Genomic DNA, 23,761 nt, shown 5'->3' on the forward strand with positions numbered 1-23,761 from the left:
CTGAGTGGCCTGACAAGGACCCCCCTTCTGCCTGGCTGAGCCTTCTGAGCGGGCAGCTCAAGGCTGCTGCGAGGGTAAGCACCACTGAACTCTCCAACCATATTCAAGGCCGCTATGTGAGAAAATCAAAACTGTTCCCCAGCTAATGTGGTTTCGAATGTCAACAAAACCCAACCATCATGCCTTTCCCAGAAGCAGGGAGATGAGGCTGCAGATAAAGTTATTTTTTGCATCAGCATGAAGTGGTGTGTCAGTCTTTCGTTTTTTTTCTGCTTTCCTGTCAAGCCTCCACAATACTACACAAATACTGAATTCCTCTCACAGGGGTATATCACCACAGCCCACTAAACCACATCCAACTGAAGTCTGAAGGAGCTAATGTGCACTAAACCTGGCCCTGGAACAAACACCCACAAATATAATTTTCAGGGAGAAATGATTTCCCTAATGACTTGCTGCACTCTTTCCAGGGCAAAAAGTCCAAACTTAGAGGTAAGCACTCCTGAGAAACGGTGATATTGTCTTGCTTTTGTGGCCCAGCTACTACAGAGCAGGGAAGGAGCTGGCCTGAATGCAACCCTACTTCGTGTTACTGGCTATGACACAGCTGGAACGGCACCTGCAGATGCAAAAGATCTTCCTCAGAGCAGTCATCATTTTTCATCAGACTTCTCAGTAAGTTAATTGAAAATGAACAAAAAAAAAATAAAAAGAAAAGAAAAGAAAACCTGTGCCCTGGAGCAAAATCTCTCATGCTTTGTGAGGCAGGCTCTCGCCAAGGAAAAAAACAAGTGAAGATCCAAATAGCAAACTAGTCAGTGGAGGTTATCACCTCAGCTGTGGAGCAGATTTGCCTGCCAGCGCCCCATGTATTTTCATTTCTCTTCAGCACTGTCAGGAGATTTGATCTGCAGAAACAAGAAAGCCTGAAGTGCACAGAGGACGCCGGGTTCCTCCTGAAAGCGTGCTCTTTGAGAAGTATTTCCTAGGAAAGGGCTTGGGCATTTCTTTTTAACAACTGCAACATGCAAGCCGTCCTCTTGGTCCCCTTACAGCAGCCGTTAAGACACACATTTTTAGTGAAGGAAAAGGCCACATTTTCCAAGCTCTCTCCACATGTGACAAGGGCTTGCTCATTTTATTAGCTAGCTTGTCATCACCATAAAAATTCTCCTCGGAAGGATACAGCTTCTGCACCAGAAAATCTGCTTTGGGAAGTATTCCTTGTGCCCTAGAGGAAACGTTTAGTGCAGGTAAGAGGAGAGGTTTCACCCAGGTAACGGCTCTGTTGGGAGAACCCTTGTGTGGAAGCAGCAAGAGGAAGGGACGGGATTTTTCACGCGTTTAGCGACCACAGCTAAATCTAGAAAAACTTTAACTGCAAGAGCAGCCCGAGGAACCGGGCCGGCAAGGGCCAGGGCCGGTGCCAGCACCCCGCCCGCCCGCCCGCCTCCGGATGCGGGCCGGGCAGCCAACACGGACCCGCTGCCGCCTCGCCTCAACAGCCGGCACGCCACGCCCCGTGGCAACAAGCCACGCCCCTCTCCCCACCTCCCAGCAGCCTATTGGCCAAAGGGCCCGCCCGTCATCCCTGAGGCCACTCCCCCGGGGGCGGGACGCGGCCGCCATGGGGGCGGGGCGGGCAGCGGCGGCGGCGGCGGCACCGATGCACGGAGCGGAGGAGGAGGATGAGGAGGTGGCGGCGGCGGCGGCGGCGGCGGGGCCGCGGGTGAGCGCGGCGAGCACGCAGACCGACAGCATGGCCGGTGAGCGCCGCCCCGTGCCCACCGCGGGGGCCTGGCTGGACGGGGCCTGGCCTGGCCCGGCCGCGCCGCTGTGAGGGAGCCGCGGCGCGCGGCGGGAGCGGCCGTTAACGGCTGGCGGGGCCCTGAGGGGGGCGGGGGCCGTCTGCGTGCGTGTCTGAGTCTCTCCGCCTGCCCGTGTGCGTCTGCGTTGCCCAGCTCCGTGTTGTCCTCTCGTGAGGACCTTGGTAAGGGCTTCTCCTTCCCGGCGGCCCTTCCCGTTACTGCGTTTTGCATTAGGCGCTCGAGCTCGTTGGAGGCAAGGCAGTAAAGTATCTCCTCTCCTACCCCCCTTCCATTCAGTCTTATTTGTAAGGCTTTTTGCTAACCAGTATTTGGGTCTGTCAAGATGGTTTCCAGTTTTATAGCTTGTATTTTCAACTGATTAAAATGCTTTCCTTTTGAGGGGTGTCATTACTAACCTTTATAGTAGGGCCCAAGTTTGGCAGAGAGTCACTCTATCACAAAGCTGTGAAGTCCCAAATTAAGCAACTTTTGACACATTTTACGCATCCCACTGCTGTTGTCCAAGAGGGGAGTAGTGTGTACGTTCAGGTTGCCCGTGGGCTGTGAGGTACTCAGGCCACCACAGCAAGGCCACCAGGCGTCTCTCTGAGGTGTAAATGAGGTTTGGTTCTTCCAAGTGCTATGAGAATCCTACTTCCAAGTGAGCAAAGAAGATGAACTCTGGAAATGATTTCTGTTTTCCTTTTTCAGGTGCTATCTGGCAAGTTAAAATGATGACATTGAGATTCCCTTTTTGGTGGTGTTCAAAGAGTACTGTTATTTTTTCACTTGTAAGATGAGATCTTACGATTTTTTTCAGACTTTGAACTAGGAAGTCCTATACTGCAAGAACATCATAAGTCATGTAGCTGAGCTGCATCCAGATGGGCAATGCCCTGCTCCTTCTTGCCTGCCAGTACAGCAGTAGCAGGATTTTCAGCACTCCAGTGCTCACCTTCACACCACACCTTCCCTGGAGTGTGCTTGGAGGAGTAAAATTGTGCATTTGTGCAAGAGTGGGGCTGGGCTGTGCGGAGGAGAGATGCTGTGAGGATGCGATGCACCTTTTGCATAGTTTTGCTATTAGCAGCAAAAATCTAAGAGCCTAATTCTTTCTCTTCCCTGATCTTCTGCACTTGCTTTTAAATTCAGTAGGATTTACATGTGTCCCCCCACCTTCAAAGATATTTCCTGGCCACTTTAATGTATCTTCTCTTCACTCTGGTGAACTTAATAAAATATTGAACTACATGAGCAAAGAAGAGGGTATGTATAAATCATAATTGTGACGACTGTACTTCCTTTTTCATCATAATGTCTTCCTACTTCTTATAAATTAATGTCAGTTCGTAACAGAGAGCAAACCAGTACATTCTTTGATTTGTTTGCAGTGTATTGAATGTGTCACATTCAGATTAGGCCAAGGAAAACAAATAGCAGTTCAAACTTGTTTTTGTTTGTTGTGTAATCCAATTTAAACTGGCTCTGTATGATGCATCTGTTATTGAAATCGTGATGGGAGATGTATGAGTAGGTATAAAACACACTGTTTATTTTACTTGCCATTTGGGAACTGTGCACAGGCTACAACAGGTGTGAACAGGACTTATAACAAGACTGAGTTGAATGAACATTTAAGAAAACAAATTCTGCGTGTGTAAATACATGTAAGTGTAGACTTATTTTTAGAGTTTTTTAGTACAAGTGAGAACAAATCTTCCTCAAACTTTCTAAAAATGAACATTTTAGGTAGCACATGTGTCTGGTTCTGCTAGCCAGCTGCCTCTTGCAATGCCTTGCATGAATGTCATAGCTGTGCAGTCTAAGGAACAGTGGATACCATGGCATCAGCTGCTGCTGCTTAGAGGACAGTCATTTCTTTCCAAAATCTCTGTTAATTTTGCTCTCATTTCTGTGTGAAAAAATGCTGCAGAAATATTGGGTGAAAATGGTATTCTAGTCATGAGTTTCAAGTAAGTATGTTTATCCACTGTCCTAATTTTCTGTTGGGGTTTGCAGCCATATCATAAAACTGTCTAAGCCCCCTTTTCAAACTCTTTTTTCCCACTAAAACAATCTAAATATCTGGTTATGCCTCTTCCAAACCATTAGAACTGTGTAAAGAAATGTCTTTCTCGGTGTGCTCGTTACAACTCTCTGTAGGCACCACTGAAAGAGGAACTGGAGGTTTTTCAGAGTCTTAACTAACTTCTTGCTGAATGTGAGGGAAGACAGTTTTATAGCTGGAATGACATGAGCATTAGAGAGCAATGCAGAGTTTCCTTCTTTTTCATTTGTAGCATGTTCAGCAATACTATGAGTGTGGCCTAGGATGCTATGCTGTTCAGATTTTGAGTAGAAGTGATCTGATACATCATAAGGTGGTTGGTGGGCTTAGAAGGGATTCTTTGCTACCTTTTTGGTTATTTGGTTAGAAGTGACAGCCACTTGAGGAATAAGTTTTTGTAAAAATCTAACCAAAATCTAAGCAGATTTTGTAAAAATCCTAATTCAGAAACTGGTTTCTGCAGAAGTATTGCAACTGGTAGATTTCTCAATGGCTGCTTGCTTTTGCTGATGGTGTTGGTGTAAGATCATGACGTGTATCTAGATATTTGTGCTCTGTATGTGGTGGTCCTGAAGCTGAATTACAAGATATGTCTTGGATTTCTTTAAATGTTTGTGAATCACACAAGGGAATTGAGTTATGCAGGATCTGGTCTGCTCTTTATTATTAAGTAGAATTAACTCCCTGAGTTTCAGTGAAAGTGTCACCACTTTCTCTCGTTGTACAAAGCTGATCTCTGCATCTGAATGCAAGCTTTTTGGGTTGACAGACTGCTGTCCTGAAGAGGAGAGTGTGGCATTACCTGCTGTAATAGCAGGAAATGGTTGACAGGCTAGCTTTGGTTGAAGCTTTGGTGTAGAAAATCTGGAAATTGCTCAAAGTTTTTATTTGAGTCTGAAGAAAGGTTCTGTTTTCTTTCATCTACCTAGATAACTGGTGATTGGGGCTAATATTGCAGGAAATGTGTATGAAGACACTACAGCTGATCATAGCCCTCATTATAAGCAAAATCTTGCTGCATGTTGGATTGCTTGGCTTATATGCTTCCACATTGTTTCATAAAATAGAAAATTCAATGCACAGGTTGTTAAAAGTGGGAGATTTTTGACATATAGAACTTGTGCCAGTTTTGTTTCTCCTTTCTGGAAGCTTGAGCACTTCTGAAAGAAATCTTATCTCAGAGCTTAAAGGCCAAGATAACCTTCCCTTAAAGAGAGGCAGGATACGGCTCCACTAGCTGTCCGCAGCTTGCCTGTTCCAGCTCTGACTGTGTCCTTCCTGACATACTTAGCTTCTAATCTAGGAGAGAAATAATGGAATGCAGTGTGCCACCTTTGAAAGGTTGCTCACATCTGCTGTGCAGCATCTCTTGCATATCTTAGTTATTAAAACAATGTGGTTTTTTTTCTTATTGTTCTAATGACAGGTCAAATACCAAGGCTTTCTAAGGTCAATCTCTTTACCTTGTTCAGTCTCTGGATGGAGCTCTTTCCCTCAGCTGAGAAACAGAAAAAATCACAGGTAAGATATACATTTACAGTCAATTGGTCTTTCTGAACAAGTGCTAGTAGCTTCTGCAGTGAATTTAACCAGATTCCTCTTTACATAACGTGACATATATGTCAGATACTCCAGAAAACATAAGAATCCACATATGAAAGATTGTTTCTGTGATAAATACACTTTTTTCACAGAAGCTTTAGAAACAAGATTAGTTTCTGTAAATGAAGAGACAGAAATAACGCTAGACAAGCAGTTGGCTCTCAGACTGGGCAAGATTAAGACACAAATTAAATTCATCAGCATTCTCAGAGGGTTTCCCTGCATCACACAGAGTACCCCCAGAATAAGGGCCATGGCTGGTTTCAGAATTCCCTTCTGAATCTTTTATTCCTGTGTGCCAAACAAAGGAGATAACTGTCATCTCCAGGGAGTGAACCAGAGGGGTTTTCAGTTTCAATTGACAACATTTTCTGTGTTCCCTGTATTTTACCCATAACAAAATCTAGACCAGTAAAGTCAGGAATTTGTGACAAAATCCTGATTTGAAGTTTAACAGGGCCATAGTACTCAGATGTTATCACGCACATGTTGAAATTGCAGGGCAAAAAGTATTGCTTAGAGGAAATGTAACATAAAGATCGTTTATTTATTTGTATCCAAATTTGTATTGAGAAGCAATGTGCTCCAATTCTGGCCAGCTAACTGCTACCCAACTGTGACATCTCTATCAATTTGATGCTAAAATAAATTAATAATAGTGATTTTTTTTTCTGTAGGTAAAGAAGAGTGGTCTTGTTGTTGTGAAAAACATGAAGATTGTTGGTCTTCATTGTTCCAGTGCAGACTTGCATGCTGGTCAGATTGCACTCATTAAACATGGATCAAGACTTAAAAACTGTGATCTTTATTTTTCCAGAAAACCATGTTCGACTTGTTTAAAAATGATTGTAAATGGTAAGCAAATGCCTATATTATAGTAGGAGTAAATGCTGTGCTTATCATTGGTGGTAGGAGAAAGCCATTTTTTTTCTTAGATTGTTCCTATTGTCAGTCTTGATCTCAAACTTGCATAACATGCACTGATGTTTTTCAGAAGGGTATAAGCAGAACTGAATGTGTATTTCCAGTAGCTGATGATCCAGGAAGTAGGATTTACTACCGAGACCCTATTTCTCAGTGCCACCAGTATTGTTAGCAATTCTTACCTTTTCGATGGGATGCAGCCCTGAGATTCTGACATACTGGTGGCACTTTTCCAAGGCAACCCTAAGCCTGATGACTAGGCCTAGATTGCTGTGTTTTTCCTTGCCCTCCCATTGCTTGTTAGTGGTACTACAGGAAGGGGTTATTTGGTGCAGAAATCACAGGGAGTACTTGAAGGCTGCTGTTTCTTAAGTGAGCTGAAGACATGTCATGCTTCCTGAGATGGGATCTGCTGGTACAGCACTTCTGGAGGTATTGCTCTTTAATCTCAACAGCAGCTTCTGTTAGTGCTACCCCTTGTTTGGTGGTAATGCATCTGTTGTAAGATGCAAAAGCAGGCTTCCCCAAAGATCTTGCAACTTAGTAAACTTTGATTTCTCTCTATAGTCTGATTATCAGGTCTGATAACCTCTTGATACTGGTATCTGCTAGCATTCTTGTAGCAGAATACTAACACTCTTTAAGTTAAGTTAAATGACACCCTTTAACCAGCACCCAAGGCCTTAAAGGAGTGAAAACAGTTATGAGGTAATGTGTTAATTATGAGGTTTATATTTGACTATATTTGCACAATTCCTTTTGCTGCATTACCTTATCTTACAGCTGGAGTGAACAGAATTTCTTACTGGCCTGCAGATCCTGAAATCAGCTTGCAGAATGAGGTGTCCAATCCCATTACTACTGATGATGCAAAGCTAGATGCCAAAGCAGTGGAAAGATTGAAGTCAAATAGTCGTGCTCGTGTGTGCGTCTTACTTCAGCCCTTAGTGTGCTATATGGTGCAGTTTGTTGAAGAGACTTCTACCAAATTGGATTTCATTCAAAAAATAGCAAAATCTCAGCCTGACTTTAATACTGACTTTTATACTGAATGTAGACAAGAGAAAATAAAAGAGTATGAAAGCTTGTTCCTAATTTCAAATGAGGAAATGCACAAGCAAATATTGATGACAATAGGACTGGAGAATCTCTGCGAAAATCCATACTTCAGCAACCTTAGACAAAATATGAAAGATCTGGTCTTGGTCTTGGCCACAGTGGCTGCCAGTGTTCCTGTCTTTGGATGTTTTGGGTTTTACTGCCATGAATCGCAGCCAACAAATGAAATGCATCATCAGGGCTTACCTCAAGAAATTGCAAGGCATTGTATGATTCAAGCCAGACTACTTGCCTATCGGACAGGTGAGTTATTACTGTAGCGGGAGAAGAGCAGCTCTTGCGTTTACAGTGTGTTCCTGATTTTCAGTCTTGTTTTTTCAAAATGCTTACAAGTCTTTAAAGTGCGTATGTCCATTCCTGCATCTCTGAAATAGTCTCTAAAAGCACTGAGGTTTTCCAAGACAAAAATCAATGCATTTCACATACAGTCCTAGCAAAGCCTGCCCTGCCAACATGTGCATTTAACACGTGTTTAAATGCCAACAATAGCATTTAAACCCTTCAGACTCCTGTGAGACTTTTCTTACCAATGTTTCACAAGATGCTTCTGATCCACTTAACCTATTGGCACCTATTTGATACTATGTATGTTTTTTCAAAAAACAGCAGTGGAATAGTATTCCTCCAGGAGGATTTAAGTACAGTTATGTTAAGTTTCCTAGTCCCAGTGTTATTAGTGGCATTGATTATATAACTGAGGTCTTTTTGTTTGGAAAGATTCTGGGGATTTGGTACACAGATTTTCTTGTTTTTTTTTTCTGTTGACTTTTCTATCTTTTGATGAAGATTACTTCTATTCAGCGCTTTTTTTATTCTTCCCGTGTTTGTAGCAATGCAGTAAGTTGGTAAACTCTTCTGGAGATTATTGTTCTGAAGGTTTAAAATTTGATGGTGCTCCTTAGTAATGTTTCCTTTCCATCTAGATACGACAGTTGCTTTTATAAACCCTTATAGACAAATAGGTGGCATATATTAAAAGGTTAAAACAAAAGTATTCCCTCACTCCCTCACACACGCACAGACACACGTGCATGCACACGTCCACACACAAGCACATACATACACACCCTGTTGATTTAGATGCTGAATGTGCCTTTTGGCTTATTCAGACCTTGTGATGTGAATGGGTGGGTGGGTGTGCACGTGCATGTGCGCTTTTTTCAGGAGTTTTAGAACTAATTCAAAAGTTGCCTGGAACAATTTTTGTGTTTTTGCACAACAGCTATTGTACAGAGCAGGATAAAATGGCCCAGCTTCAGCATTCATTCTTGGAGCAGCAGAATTCAGTTTTGTCTGAGCTGTTCAGCCTGAACTCCGGTCTGTGTTTGAACAGACTCTTATTCCGCTTTAGTCCTGTTACAAGTTCCTGATCCTGTATGAATTTTATATAACACCTCCCACACATGTACTGTGATGCTTTACACTATCGTACAGGTGGCTAACAGAGGTGTGAGATCATAAGATATTTTCTCTGCTGGATTAATATACATCAATGACTAATAAATATGTAGAATGCAAATAAAATTCTCAGCCCTCGGCAGGAAAAGACCTTCTTCAAGTGAGGGTGTGTGGTAGTAATGCTAAGGATCATGAAAAATAGTTAACTGAAACAGTTTTGTCTACGATATTCATCACTATGGAAGCCTGATTTCCCCCCTCCCCCCCACCTTAACATACTCCATTTTAACTGGTCAAGACTCTCATCAGTAACTCCAGAGGTAGACTTCCAAGTTGCGTAAAAGACTTCCAAGTCACATAATAGAAAGTTTTGTTTCGGTGTTCCTGCAGTAATGGTAGGAAACAGCCCACAGAATTCAATTGTTAACATTTTGTCTCCAGTTAGGTATAAAATAAAACAAATTTTGTTAGGAATTGAGACTACAGAACTATGTACTTTACAACCGATGGAGATTAATTTTAGTAATAAATAGGAGGGTTTTTTAAATCAGTTTTATAGTTCAAATCAGCTAACCTGTCCATATTCTTGGCTTGCATTTTCATGTCTGATATATGCACTGATTATTTCTCAGCATTTTGGAACAAATGTACCCAGCCAAGTCTTAGAATGGTTAACCACACCCTTGCTTTTGCAGCAGATTCATATGATGTTGAAGCTCTCATCTTTCTGTGCTGCTTTTCTCTTTCTACCAAGCACCCAAGATTGTTGCTCCTTACTCTCTGATTTCATATATTAGTGTATAGGTAACGTGCAAGTACCTTATGTTTTACTTACTACTAAAACATTCTGTATTTTAGAGGATCATAAAACAGGAGTTGGAGCTATTATTTGGGCGGAAGGAAAATCTGTAAGTATGGAATAACTTACCACTTCTTGCACTCACAATTCATACAAGTGTATCATCTTAGAATTTATTTTACTTTGAAAAATACACGTATGTATAAACTTACAGACAGACAGTGCTATGAAAACTTGTACTTCTCATTCTTTGGTAACTAAATTAATGACTGATTCGATGTTACCTTGTCCAGATGAAGGAGCAGGATAAAGGAGTTGAACGACCTCCATGTGTCCTTGCCTAGCTTTTCAGTTTGCTTGCTTCCGTAACCATTGTTTCGGTTTTTCCGAGTGCCTTGGGTGCAAGGTTTTGCCACAACTGTTGATCAGACAGCATGTGCTTACTCTGCACAGTACCTATTTGCAGGGATTATGGAGAGGTAACAGGGCAATCATAGCCTGACAGTCTCTTATAGACTTTTTTTTTTGTGCAGTTGAAACACTATGCTGACTTCAGCACGTTTTTTGTATCAGTGATATTTTTTCACAAATGTTGTTTGCTTTTTCATATCAAAATGTAAGGGATTTGTTTCTTTAAGTCTTTGTGCACATTACTGGTCCAAGAACCCTCATTCTTTATCCAACTGCAACCTGCTCTTTTGTTTTTTAGCACTTCTGTCATCAAGTGATTATAGTTGTTTTATTTCTTTTCTAATTTCAATTGCCAGTTTCTTTGTCAGCCCACTGGTCACTGGGTGTGTTCAGAGACAGGTAAAATACAGTCCCTGGCACATCAGGGACGAGCCCCAGCTTTCTTTTTTGTTGTACATTGCAGAAAGGACTAAGGACTGGATCCTCAAGACTTTCTGTTGTTGCTATCAATATGACTTGCTGAAAGAAAAGCCTCTAAAGTCTAGTGGTTTGTATTTGTGGTGTTAGTGGTTTGTCCACGCAGCTCTTGTGGAGCTTGGTGGAAAAGTTTCAGGCAGGCGTGTAGTTAGTTGAGTCCTCTTTTAATTGCTGTAACTTGGCGAGAACTAATAATGCTCAGATACTAAACAGAATGTGCAACATATATTGCACAACACTTTGATTTAGTACACAATTTAAACATCTCCAAATGTGATGATCTTCTTGCTATTGCAGAAAAGCTGTGATGGAACGGGAGCAATGTATTTTGTAGGCTGTGGCTACAATGCCTTTCCTGCTGGATCTGAATATGCTGATTTTCCACACATGGATGATAAACAAAAAGATCGGGAAATCAGAAAGTTCAGATACATTATACATGCTGAGCAGAACGCCTTGACATTCAGGTAATGGATTTGTTCTTACCACAGAAAAGAATGAGACAGTTCACAAAAATCCCTTGACAGGTGCATGATGTCATGGTGATGAAGTGTGGGTTGCAGTCACCATCTTGTTTATACCTGAGATGCAGAACTTGGATGTGCATAGGCACAGTCAGCTATGGTGTTTCTTCAAGCATCTGAGAGAACTTGATATCAAGGCTGTTCGGTCACGTGTGCAGCTGTCTTTCAAATACAAGCCACAGCCTCTGCCTCCTGCTGGGACCATGCTATAACCTGAAATATGGAGGAGTGGTACATGTTGAGGTTTCTGATATGTGTGGAAAGGCAGGAGGAGGTTTTACATTCATAGACAATAGAACCAAAGCAGATGTGATCTTATGCTTGTGCCCTTGAATAAGAATAAGCTGCTTCTGAGAGTAGAGGCTAACACAGCACTTCTTGCTCCCGTGAGATATCAAGTTGTCACTGTTCAAACCTATCAAGACATAACTTTGAAATTCTGTTTCTGACTGCTTGTAGGTGTCAAGAAATAAAGCCAGATGAGAGAAGCATGATATTTGTGACAAAATGTCCCTGTGATGAATGTGTACCCTTAATCAAAGGGGCTGGTATCAAGCAAATTTATGCAGGAGATGTTGATGCTGGAAAAAAGAAAGCAGACATATCATACATGAAGTTTGATGAACTTGAAGGTGTAAGCAAATTTACAGTAAGTGTCTAAATATACTAAAGTTTAAAGCTTCGGGCAGCAGTGTGAGAAGAGAGGAGTGGGCAAGCATCTGCAGCCAATGTAGGACTGCTTCCCCCCCCCCCCCTTTGTGCTAATTAATCAAGTACAAATGGAATAGGGAGACTATTCTGCAAGGACACTGAGAAGGTTGCTTTACCCTGCTGTTTGCCAGAGAGTAGGGCAGAGTGTGCCCATTTGCTCTGGTGTTATTTCCTTGCAGATTTCCCTTTGACTACTTGTTGCTGCTTGAGGCGGTTTCCTCAAGCTCTGAAGTTCTCTTCTAGCCTTTCCCATCACAGAATAGTAGCCGATGTGGGAGGTGACTGTGTGCTTTTGTGGCTCTTCCAGCCCTTTCTGAAAGAGCCGCAGTGTGTTTTGAAAGTGGGCAAGTGCACCTGCATTCGGGGGTGCTCACCATGACAAACTGCAGCACTGTTCGTTCAAGCAGTCTTGTTTCTCCTTAGCAAAGGAATAAATGGCCACACATGCCCTAACAACTCTTTATCCTCAAGTGTACATGTGAGGAAAAACACTTTTTTCTCCTATTTCACCCCTAGTTGTGTCTTACAGTGGAGTGCTGTGATGTATTTTCTCTTTCTCCCCCTGCTTTTTTGTCTTCTGGAATAAGTAAACTTTTTTCTTCTCTTACCAGTGGCAACTAAATCCATTTCACACTAATGTCCTTGAATTCCGTGATCCCACAACCAAAGAAAGTAAGTGTGTTTCATTAATGCATTTTATGATTGAAGTCAGTGACATTCATTTTTAAACAAAGCTGAAGTCCTCTCTGTTTGATTTCAATTAGTTAGATTTTGCTATGAAAACTTATCAGGACATTTTGGGTTGTATTTTTAAATTAAGGATAAGTCCAAAACATAAGTTTAACAAATGCTTGGCACTTGCAATCATTACAAAATCTAGTAGTCCTATTGTCAAGGCCCACAGTATGCTCTTTTGCACATTGATCGTTCCAGGCTACTGTATCATGTTTTATATCATGTTCTAAAAAGATTTTAAAGTACTTTGGAGTGCTGTTGTTTTTCAGGGGAAATTGATCTCTGCCAAGTCATTTAAATGTTTTCTGGAAATTTCCAGTGCATCTTTCATGATGTAGATTCTATGCCAGTGCTTTTCAATCAACTTTTTTTTTTCTTTTTCCTTGTTTCCATTGTTTTTAATGGCAACTGAGGCTGAGGTCATATACGATCCCTGTCTTCCAGCACTCCTGTAGCAAGGGAGCTGTCACCTTCTGATAATGGAGTTCAGATGACTGTTACGCTGAAGCCCTTTCTGTGCTGCAGAAGGGACCCGCCATCATCAGTCCTTAACATGTTTTTCATTCAGTGGGGAAAATCATGTGAAAAAGAAGCTAAATAGTTTTCATGACTCTTTTTTTCTTGGCACTTCCTCGTAAGTCCTGGAAGAGTTCAGGGTAATGTTTAGGAGCATTAGTAATCACTGCATAATGTCAGGGCATGTCTGTCCCTGTCTTCTGCTAATGGTTTTCAGACCTAACTGGGGAAAGATTAGTTGTGGGATATTTTGTTTGAGAGCCTTTAAAGGGGTTCCTTTTTTTAACAATGGTTTCTTCGAGATGGTGTGCTGGAATTTTCCATGCTGAACTCCCGTTTGGGTTGCTCTTTTTCCTTCCTGTGTTTACCTTGCCATGGTTGTTTGCGTGTTCCTCAATACAGGGAAGATGACAACTACTCCCTTCCCCCAAGTATTTTTTCAGTATGCCTGTGCCTGTGGGTATTTAGGCTATGTTTAGTGTTGTATTAATACAAATTTCACTTTTTTTTTTCTTTACCCAGATGGGGTCCAGAAAACAAAATCACTAGATGACCAGCAGCACCAAAACAAGAAGCTGTGTCTTGGCCACTATTGAATAATTAGCACTCCTGCAATCTCGCTCTGTACTTTTATAATGCAGCTATTTTGCACTTTCAAGTAGGGAAGGGTTTTATTTATTGTTTGGAAAGTGATTTTTAGAATAAGTTTATTTATGATGTCTTAAATGTTTTATAGAATTTTTAATTTAGAAGTTCCTGGGGAAAAATGCTACCTGTATTCTCTGAAGAAGGAGCTGGGTGGCTAATCATTGTTAACACATTAAAAAAATCAGTCTGAAAGTTCACTGCCGATAGGTCAGAATAATAGTAAAATCGTGTCTGTTCTACTTGTTATAGGAATTGAGGGAATGGATTTCTAAGCTCTCGGCTAGCAGAATAAGTACTCATTCTTCAAGTACAGTGTTCAAGGGAATCTCTTAAAAAACGGTAGCTAGGTAGTCACTAGTAACTATTTCTATTTCCTGAAAGTGGCTTTCACTTCTCAGTTTGTTTATATAATGGATTCAAAGCCAATGGGATAGAAATGGTTGCTAGATAAGTGATCTGTGGATCAAGCTCCTTTCTCATACATGCCTGTTCAACCTACAGATAGCAGCAGAGCTCTTCCGTTCTGTAATACTTGCATTGCTGTCGTGTGCCCTTTGTGCTTCCTCAAGTGCATCCCATCTGAATTAATCTAGACAGAGATTAATTTTACTTTTCTCAGATTCTGGACTCAGGCTTAAAAGAATTTGGCTGTTTGCATCTTGCTGGCCCCTACATACTACAGGAAAGAATGCTTGGTGCTTAGCTTTTGTTCAGCTTCATTAACAGGCTTCTCGGATTACAGAAGCTAATAAAGTGCTAGATGTCCTGTTGTGCCTTAAATAGGGTGATATGTACCACTAGAGTGGCCCGTACCTTTTTAGGTGCGAATTCTTTGAGTAATTACACGCGGAGCCTGGATGGAGTGTTCAGAAGAAACGAACTGCAACTTCAAGCTTATGTTGTTGCTAGTTTTGAGGGGATAGAAACCAGCTAACCACAATGCAAGGTCATATCTCATCTTGAGAGATCAGTCTCCCTGTTTGCTGCTTAGAATATGAGCTCTAGGTGTTTGTTTTAGCAGTTATTCCAAGACTTTCTGTGCTCTTCTGCAGAGCTCTCAAGTGCAAACACCTTAAACTTTTTTTTTTCTGCTGCTGGTGGGGAATGTAAATAGCCTCTTCCCAACTCTTTCATGCATCTTGTCTTCTTTTGTCACCCTTCCCAAAGTCCTAGAGGGGGGAATTGGGCTCCAGGTTGCTGCTCTGCAGGTTCTGTTGGTTCCTTCTAGGCTTTGGAAACATTTCAAACCAGATAGCAAAGCTGTGGTTAGACAGTGTGTAAAGGAGCTTTAATGTGGCATTAATTACATGAAGTCTGTTCTTACTCGGTTTAGCAACTGGTCATGCAATTTAAGATACAGTCCTGGATGCTGATAACTGCGTCAAGGAACTGTGATTCCTCATGGCTCAGAGTATGTTTGTTCTTACGTACCTGGACATCAGAGCTGGAGAATGCTTATGTGCTCTTACTGCCATGCTGTCCGCACAAGTGCTTACTCTCCCTGGAGCTCAAGAAGCTACTGTTTCTCTCAGCATAGTTAAATTGAAGACTATTCTAGAGCTGCCATATAAATGTGGTGCATGCAGAGGTAGCAGCAGCAATCTCATCAGGCAATAGCCTGACCTCCTGCACTGCTGCTGTCTTGATAAGCAGGATGCACACAGCTTCATTTCACAGGACTTCAGGACCAGTGTGAGCAAAGGAGAAATACGTGACTCTCCAAGGGAAGGATGCTGAAATCTGTTTTTGTGGCACACCTCAAAAGGCTGTTTTTGTACAGTAGCTCATAAACAAATAACTGAACTGCCACTGCACGAGGTCTTGTGATCTGGAGCAGAGGAAGAAATGTCCTGAACTTGCAGCTGGATCTGCAGCAGCAAGAGCTCTGTGCCTCGCCTGCTGGGTTCAGAGCCCCGCACAGATCCAGGTGCAGGCTTGGGGGTTATTGCTCTGGTTGCTGTGCAAAACTCAGATAAGATTTCTTCCCTTATCGAGAGTTGCACTATTTGCTTGCGGCTTCCAGACCTGATTAAAGTCATTTATTGTTTCTACACCATGTTTCGTAAGCAGGATTGTTTTAATAACCTGTTTTTAATTCATAGATTAATTTATTGGGGCGTATTTTCTCCCCCACTACTCTTAAACATCTTGTGTTGGAATAACTACTCTTGACTTTTTCTACAGATAGAAAAAAACACTGTCTGTTAGCCCCAAAAGTCCAAAAAACTGCCCAAATCTACTTGTTTCCATAATCTATAGGCAACATTTTTATACTTGAGGTAAAAGCAGGGGAGAACAGAAGTGCAGGTTTAAGGCTCTTCAAGTTTTGTAATCAGTCAGCTGGTGTCAAAATAGGTAAAGAAGTCTATAGGAACAACATCTGTCTTATAGGCACTTACAGGAAACTGAAAAGTCCATAAAAAGTCAAAGATGGCCTGAAAAGGTAAAGAAAGATACATAGTAAATATAACACACATTAAATAAATACACTGGCAGGTTTTTTTTAAATAAAATTTAATTTTGAAGATCTATGTGAATGTTGCTGATAATCTTCATGAGGAATTGTTTTAAAATGTAAGCCTTTCCTTTTTATTAGCTTTTAAGAGCAGGTTTTTGTACAAATTTTACAGTGAAATTTGGAGTTGCATCTAAGGCTGAAAGGTTTGGAAGTCCCTTTTCTGTCACGCCATGTTTCTACAGATTCATCTAAAGACTCATGAATTTCTGTAGGCTCCAGTTATCAGTGTAACTGCACTTTTGCTTCTTTCTGGGATTAGAGAGTAGGTGCTTTGTCTTGGCCCATAGGAACAGCGTGAATGCGGTTTCTCTCCCAGCTCACAGACCGTGCAAGCGCTGCTATGTACATCAGCTACATGCCCAGGAGAGCCACAGAAGATGGCGATCTCCTGCAGTGCTTGTTTTGCAAGTGTACTTTAGGATGTTTGTTTCTTATGTAAAAAGAGAAATATATTTAAAACTAAGAAATGTAAAGGTATATATTTTATTTATATATATGTGTGTATGTGTGTATGTGTGCAACATTCCCATAGGTGTTTTGAATCTTCTACATTCATGCCAAAACAGTTGTTTTAATTGCAGGTATTAGCTACCAGTAATTATTTGGCCTCTTGACTGCAAATTACAGAAATTCTGTTAATCGTCTGCCTTACAGCAAAACATGTTTTCTGCTAATAAATTAAACCGACAGTAAGTAGTGAAGTGTGCTTTTTTAAAGTGCTTTGGGCTATTAGAGGGCTGAGCACTGTGAAGGGCACACAGCCTTTCCTGGCGCAGGCTGTGCCCGTGGCTGCGGTGCTGGCTGTTCTTAGCCAACCTCTGTTGCCTCCCTCTGCCCTCACTGAAGAATTTGTCTGCTGTGAGCCCCAGGCAGGGTGGGATCCCCTGGGAGATTTTATCCCCCCACTGTGGAGAGCAAGAGCTGCCTCAAGCAGTGCTGAGTTGGTGAATCACTGTACAGCTTTTTTTCCTTGGCTGGGAGGGCTACAGAGAGGGTATCCAAGTGGGGACATGGGAGACCTGCTTCAGAAGTGCTTTTGAGCACAGATGTTGTAGATGCACAGCAAGCAATGCATGGGGCATGGTCAGCAGGGCTGGTAACCGGATGAGCTCGCCAGATAGATGTTTAATTCTGACAAGTTTTGCAGTCTTTTAAAGAAATTTTGATTTTGGCTCTCCTGTCTTTTTGGTTTTAATTTGTTAGCTACAGAAGGCATCATCACTTGGCGGCAAGAAAAGCAAAAAAGGCAGATGGCATGTGCAGCTCTCTAATAGATTCAGATTGCCACAGTGCCATGTGCACAAAGCTGAGTTCTGTTCTGCACGGAAAGGTAGTTGCAGAGAAATGTTGACAAACATGCAACCCGTCAGCTGGGGCTCCGGTTTTCCCAGACCCACCTAGCTGCCTCTTAACGTGTGCCAAGATGCTGGTTGTGTCTGCTACAGGCGAGACAGCGATGCGCTGCTGCGTGGCCTCTCTTCAGAAGGGAGGGAGCGGTAGCACGAGCCAGCTGCAGTGGCGCCACCTCCTTCTCAATGTATGTGGCAAATGCAAGAAGGGAGCAGGTAGGAGCTGTCACCCTCAAAGTGCCAAATACTATGGCAAAAACACTCTTGCTGCCCAGAGCACAGACATGGAGCCTCTCATGTGCAGGCTGCTGCTCAGCAGCCAGCAATCAACAGTAGCCTGGCGAAGAGGAGGAGCGCAGCGAAGGCTGCAGAGCAAGGAGAGAAGGGGCAGGAGTGGCGGTGCTGCTGCGCGATGTGGCTGTCTTAACCAGCCAAGGCGCATAAGGCCCCTAATTTGACTAACTCTGAACCGAGGCTATTTTTGCCTTTGCTGCAAGAGCAGAGGCTCATTGCTGCAGCAGCCAGCGGAGCTGCTGAGCCCGCACAGCCGTGAGAGGTCAGTGTTAGCAGCAAAGTGGGCCTGGATGAAGCTAAGTTTAACTCCTGGGATGGGGAGATGGTCTCAGCCAGGGGGCTGGGGTGCTGCTGCCCCCTGAGTGGGCAAATCATAGAATTGGTAAGGTTAGAAGGGACCTCTGGAGATCACCTAGGCCACCCCTCAAAGGACTGGCCCATTCAGGGACTGAACCCACAACCCTGGCGTTACTAGGAGCATGCGCTTACCAGCTGAGTGTGTGATGTACAACCACACAGAGGTATTTTATCATAAGTAAGTAAGTAAGTACTGCAAAAGGTACCCAGAAAAAATATTGGAGACTGGGAGGATGGCAGAGGCACTTGCTGCTGCTTGAATTGGGAAGTCCAACATTGCTGGACGCACCCACTCAGCTCCCTGCCTAATCCTGGGAAAATTATTTGAAGGGCATGGAAATGCTAGGGTGCTTAGTCAAGAAGGGAAAGGGCTGGGGTCGATACCCTTACAGTTGTCAGAGAGCAAAACCATATTCCCCTTGCCGCCTCACAACCTGTGCCACCAGGCCGAGGCCATTCTGCAGTGAGGCACTTTAGCCACAAAGCTGAAGCTCTTCCACATTGTACAGAAGAATGATGTATTCATCAGACCAGGGGAAGGGGAGGGGGGGCGGGGGAGAAGTCTGCTGACCAAACATTACTGCATCCTTTGGAAAGGGGCCAGGGCTCTCGGAGCCCAGCTCCAATTTCATGGACAATAGCAAAGCGCTTGCTGGAGGACAAATGCAATCCAGATCTCCTCTCCCTTCTGGGAACCACTTTTTTTATCATTAGATTACAGGGTCCAAGTCATTCTTTCCTTCTCCCCTGATCTCATCCCTGGAGTACGCAGATCAAGAGGCCCAAGCAGCCTCACCACCCACACCTATAGAAGGCCCAAGTCCCATGGCTGGCCTGTGTTTTCACACCTGCCTTTCTCCCTTTTAATCATATTCCTCTTAGCAGCACAAACTCCCTGACTCCTGGGATGAGGAATTACAGATCAAGGATTCCTGGCCCTCTGCTGTATCCCATATGTTTTTTTAGATGCCAGCAAGGAGCACAGGGCGAGTTGGCAGAGACAGTCCTGAGACACAAACCCTACCAAAGGCTGCTGGCAACTGGCCACCCAGGCTGTCTCCATTTTTTCTTTCTTTCTTCAGGCTCCAATCTTCTTTCCCGTCCTTGCACTGATGAACCATGTCCTGCAGTCGCACAGCTCCCCCAGACATTCATTAAGAGAAGCTGTGAGCTCCTCGTGGGTGCAGCTGCTGATACAGAAGACGAGGAGCCTTGACTAACCGCACCAAAGGAAACGGAGAGGTCTAGTGGTATTTCAGCATGGCACTAGGAAAGATCTCGTCTTCAATTCCTTAGGAACGTGCGTCCCAGCCTGCTGTGGAATAGCATCATGGTGCATAAGCTTGGGAGATTTTTTTTTTCCTGCTATTTCTTCTTTCAAAGAGCTAGGCAAGTTGAGCTGGGGGAGAAGTGCGGTCAATACTTACTTCAGGACTTGCAGCTTCTTGTATGATAAGCTGATATATGGAATTTTATTATAAGACCACCCATCTCATACATGGACACTTCTCACATGCCCTCACTTATGCCCTACGGTCTAAGAGCTGCTTGTTCAGGGAAGGGCTACCTTTGCAGGGACCGGGCCCATCGCTCCAGCCCCTGCTCTCCTGGCACATCCCTGGCAGCGCAGACGCCATGAGGCGGGCGCGACCTCACCTCCTACCACGGCCAGGTTTTGATGCCTCCAACAGCCCTCCCAGGCCGGGTGCACCTCCCACCAGCCTTCGCTTCCACAGACGCGGCGGGCGCTTGGTCCACGCGCAGGCTGCACGCCCGACTGCATTAGCGGAAACTGCAGCTGGCAAGAAGAGGTGAGCACTGCACAGAGCTTAAGGGATGACCAGAAAGGGGAGGAGGAAAGAAAGAAAAACTCCACAGCGATGAAAACAGTGATCAGTAATCATGCCTTTAATAGCTTGTAAATATATATAATTTTTTTTAATTCCAGGCAACTAAGATGGACTTTTTTTTTTTTGCCTATATCTGACATCTGAAAACAAATCGTGAGTCCACAGTCTGCTCGGTTTCATCCCTTTCCTAAAGCACATAAATTAACGTTATCCGTCACCCTACTATACAACAGGTTTATGAAGGAAAAAGTCTTCTGTTTTTACAGTTCGGTTCTACCGCGTTTCTTGAAGCGGTAGCTACAGTTTTAGCTAGATAACAAAACGTCCTACAACAAACAGGGAAACTCAGAACTTGGGCTATTAAAGAGTTGAGGAAACTTCCACTCCCCGCTCTCAGGCTCCACTTCCTAAGCCAGCATCACGGGAACGCTTCCGTTTCCCGTGTAGAAAACAAGAGACCACTCCCCCCCCAAAGGAAGAACTCTTCAAACACACCTGGGTAACATTTGGGGGACCACAGGCTTATTAAGCTTAAATATTACAGTGCAACAACTTCTCCTTCTAGAACTTGAGCGCAGAAGCGGGATTGGCATCCGAATGAGCTGGGATGGAGAGTGGCAGGCGACGGGCACCTCCGGGGCCTGGGGCTGCCCAGCCGCCTCCTCAGCTTTACCGAGGGATCCAGTAGACACTCTCGGCCTCCAGAGACGCCGAGCACCTGCGGCTCCCCAAAGGCCTCGGGGACCGAGGGCCTCCTGGCCGTTCCCAACCGTCAAACAAAATTCATGGGCAAAGCGCTTCCCACCCAGGCAAGCTTGAAGGAATTAAAATCCAGGCGGCTGCAGAGCTGGTGGCACCGCTCCCGGCATCCGAGCTCGCCTCGACGCCGGCTCACGGCTGGGACTGTAATCGGGATGGGACGATGGCCCCTTCCCGCCGGGGCACGAGCCCACGGTGGCAGGAGCCGGCCGGCACGGGAAACGGGGCAGACGGAGATGGCCGGGCCAGCTGACGTCTTCGGCCACTTCCTTAACAGGGGCTGGGCAGAAAACCTCTGCTCTAGGGTAAACAACAACTTGGAAGATGAAAGAAAGCAAATAAAATAAAATAAAGGCGAAAGCATGACCTTCACTGCTTTTCTTCCCGCTAAGACTCCAGTCTGTAAGCGCCGCTGACTCCAGAGCCGAAGGTGCTCGCTCGCAGCCTTGCGCGCCTGCGGCCCTGCGCCGCAGTCGGAGGCAGCGCAGCGCAGGGAGAGACGGCACGGTCCCCCGACGGCCCGCTCTGGGCGCTCCCCGGCAGCTCAGCTTGGCTGGTAACGGGTAAGTGAAGAGGCTCGTTCTCCTCGAGCGCAAACGAAAATCTGTCAGACCGGCTTCTAACACAGAGACGTCCTAAACTGACATAAATAGCCACGATTAAAAATAATATATTATTCTGGATATATATCTTTTGTTTAGTTTTCACATAAACCCCCCCTATGCTCTCAACACCTAGGAATAAAGACAACATAAAACCCAGGCACTCGCTGTGCCCTCCCAAGCACTACGATGGTGTTTAAGGGACGCAGAGGAACTTAACAAATGAGATTAACGCCTACAGCGGGAAGCGAGAGGAAGTTCTTCACGCCGTCGGCTTTTTCAAGTCTCGGATTTGCTTTATCAAGTAGTTCTTCTCATCGTTGAACTGCTCGTCGTCCGTCCTCTCCTTCTGGAAATTGCTCAGGAACTCGATCAGCTTGGGTTGGTTTTTCAACAGGATCTCCACAATGGGCTGCGTTTTGTTTGGACTGGCCACAAAAACCTAACGTAAAAAAAAAAAAGAAGAAAGAAAATAATGAACAAGCAGTGACAGAAGGAGGCTGCTGGGCAGAGAGGCTGCTGCTATGCACCTTAGACCAAGGCAGGCAGAGAAAAAAAGATGCAAACGTCCAGCAGCAGCCCCAAGCCAAGGTGCATGTCTGTGCTATCGCTTCCCCTGATTTTTACTTTTTTTGTTTTTTTTTTTAAACAGAGCTTCTTCATTTTTAATAGAGCTTCTAACGTTTTCTTCTGCCTTTCATTTAAGCCGGACCATTAAGGCTGGCGGTGACAAGCTCTTCCCAGGGCTCTCAGGATGCTGCGGACGTCAGTCGTTATCGCTGAACATGCGCGCGCACACACACATGCGCGCCAACGAGAAGAGTTCCCACATCTGGCTTCCCCCGCGGTTACCATGGCTGGTCAACAAAACACTGCGCGGCCGCTTGTGCAACGACATAAATAACTCCAGTTATTCTGTACCCAAAAGTGACGAAATTAAGGACAGACAGAGCTGGAAAGCGGCCAGCTTCTCCTCCGAGCTCGTTCAAACCAGAATAAAAACAAACATCTGCTGACAGTGCCGAACAGCATGCTGCCAGGCCGCGCACGGATGGCACAGCCGCTTGCCCGGCCCCGCGGCTCTGCGTCACATTCATTTGCATTCACTGAGACTTCACCCAAGTGACAACGGGGGCCGGATCCATCCGGGAGCCACGGAGCTGCAGGCTCGCTGCGGGGCTCCACACCGTTTTCCACGCTCTAGAGGCTACTTGCCCCCTTGCCACCCAACTTCACAAGCTGAGTCAACAGCGCAAGGCTCCCCTAGGAGGCTTTCAGAGCTGCCACTCAAAAATAAGCTTTCCTGCATGATGCTCCAAGCACTCAAAACACCTCTGCTCACCAGGGACACGTTTATGCGTCAGGAAGGTGGTCAGCTCACAGCTCTCGCTACCCTCAACGGGCTCTCAGCAGTTATTTGTCCTGTTGCTGCCGAGACACAACAAGCAAGATCCTTTCCCTCACCAATAACTTTAACGTTCCACCATGGAAATGTTGTTTCCCCTCTGTTTGAGCAATAAAGGCTTTGGGGATGTGCATGAGCAGTGAATGGGCTTTGCGCCTTCTCCAGGGAGTACAAATCCAGAAATGTCACGGGCGCAGAGGTTGGGCTCCCACCCGGAGGTGACAGGTCCACTCCCCTCTTGCGGCCAACGCAGGAACACAAATAAATGTGCTTGCAGGACCTATGTGTTCGGGAACCTTCTCAGCAACGTGCACTTCAAATAAGATGCTTCAGAGAAGGCGTGCTGAACAGCTTTCCGCAGTGAATATTAGACCTCTTTAAAGATAGCTCAAGCCAGACTTTCAAAATGAGCAAATCTAAATGCCTTTTCTTGTGAAAGCTATCTGCTCTGCAAACAGGACTGAAAGGTTTGAGTGGTAAACGCAGTAAATACCAGCATTTCACATTGGTCACACAACTGGTATTACCATCGCAAGCCCTTAGCTTAATAGAAGGCATCACATCCTGTTCATCTTCCTGCTTGATTATTTATAGATTAAAATCTTCCCCTCGCAAAACTGTGTAACTGAACATTCAAACAAAGACAACCTTGACTGCCAGTCTTGCTCAACGTCCCCAGGGACTCGTAAAGTGAGAACCTTACAGGACTGGAAAATTCCTGAAGTGGTATTCAATGTTTTAACTGAGAAAATAAAAATCAGTTCTGCAAGTACCAATTGTCAGCTTCACAAAGCCCAGGACCAGGACCACCGTAAGGTTTTTCTCTTAAAAGAGTCCCACTAATTCAGAACACTCTATTGTCATAAAGGGATAAATCCATGAAAATA

General features: G+C 44.3%; 2 protein-coding genes across 11 annotated transcripts in view; one reads left to right on the top strand and one right to left on the bottom strand.

The window, feature by feature from the left end:
- The first annotated feature begins 1,666 nt into the window (after positions 1-1,666).
- CDADC1 (cytidine and dCMP deaminase domain containing 1) lies at positions 1,667-16,951 on the top strand. 2 transcript variants are annotated; one of them, XM_062567020.1, is made up of 9 exons: positions 1,667-1,766; positions 5,303-5,397; positions 6,156-6,333; positions 7,186-7,764; positions 9,778-9,827; positions 10,904-11,073; positions 11,590-11,779; positions 12,453-12,513; positions 13,615-16,951. In XM_062567020.1, exons 1-9 carry the CDS (start codon positions 1,667-1,669, stop codon positions 13,686-13,688), a joined length of 1,497 nt encoding a protein of 498 aa, XP_062423004.1. In that variant the 3' UTR covers positions 13,689-16,951. The 2 variants fall into 2 exon arrangements, with proteins under 2 accessions (XP_062423004.1, XP_062423005.1); XM_062567021.1 differs by having other exon boundaries at positions 1,693-1,766; positions 7,219-7,764.
- A 3,188-nt stretch (positions 16,952-20,139) lies between these two features.
- CAB39L (calcium binding protein 39 like) overlaps positions 20,140-23,761 on the bottom strand; it is a 62,147-nt gene continuing 58,525 nt past the window's right edge. For 7 of the 9 annotated variants that reach the window (XM_062567029.1, XM_062567028.1, XM_062567026.1 and 4 more), the window contains one exon: positions 20,140-21,911. In XM_062567029.1, the coding sequence (XP_062423013.1) occupies positions 21,732-21,911 (180 nt within the window). In that variant the 3' untranslated portion in view covers positions 20,140-21,731. The remainder of the gene's footprint in view (positions 21,912-23,761) is intronic. The other 2 variants (XM_062567023.1, XM_062567025.1) reach the window with 2 other exon arrangements.

Source organism: Rhea pennata, chromosome 1 (genome assembly GCF_028389875.1).
Source record: "Rhea pennata isolate bPtePen1 chromosome 1, bPtePen1.pri, whole genome shotgun sequence".
Taxonomy (NCBI): Eukaryota; Metazoa; Chordata; class Aves; order Rheiformes; family Rheidae; genus Rhea; species Rhea pennata.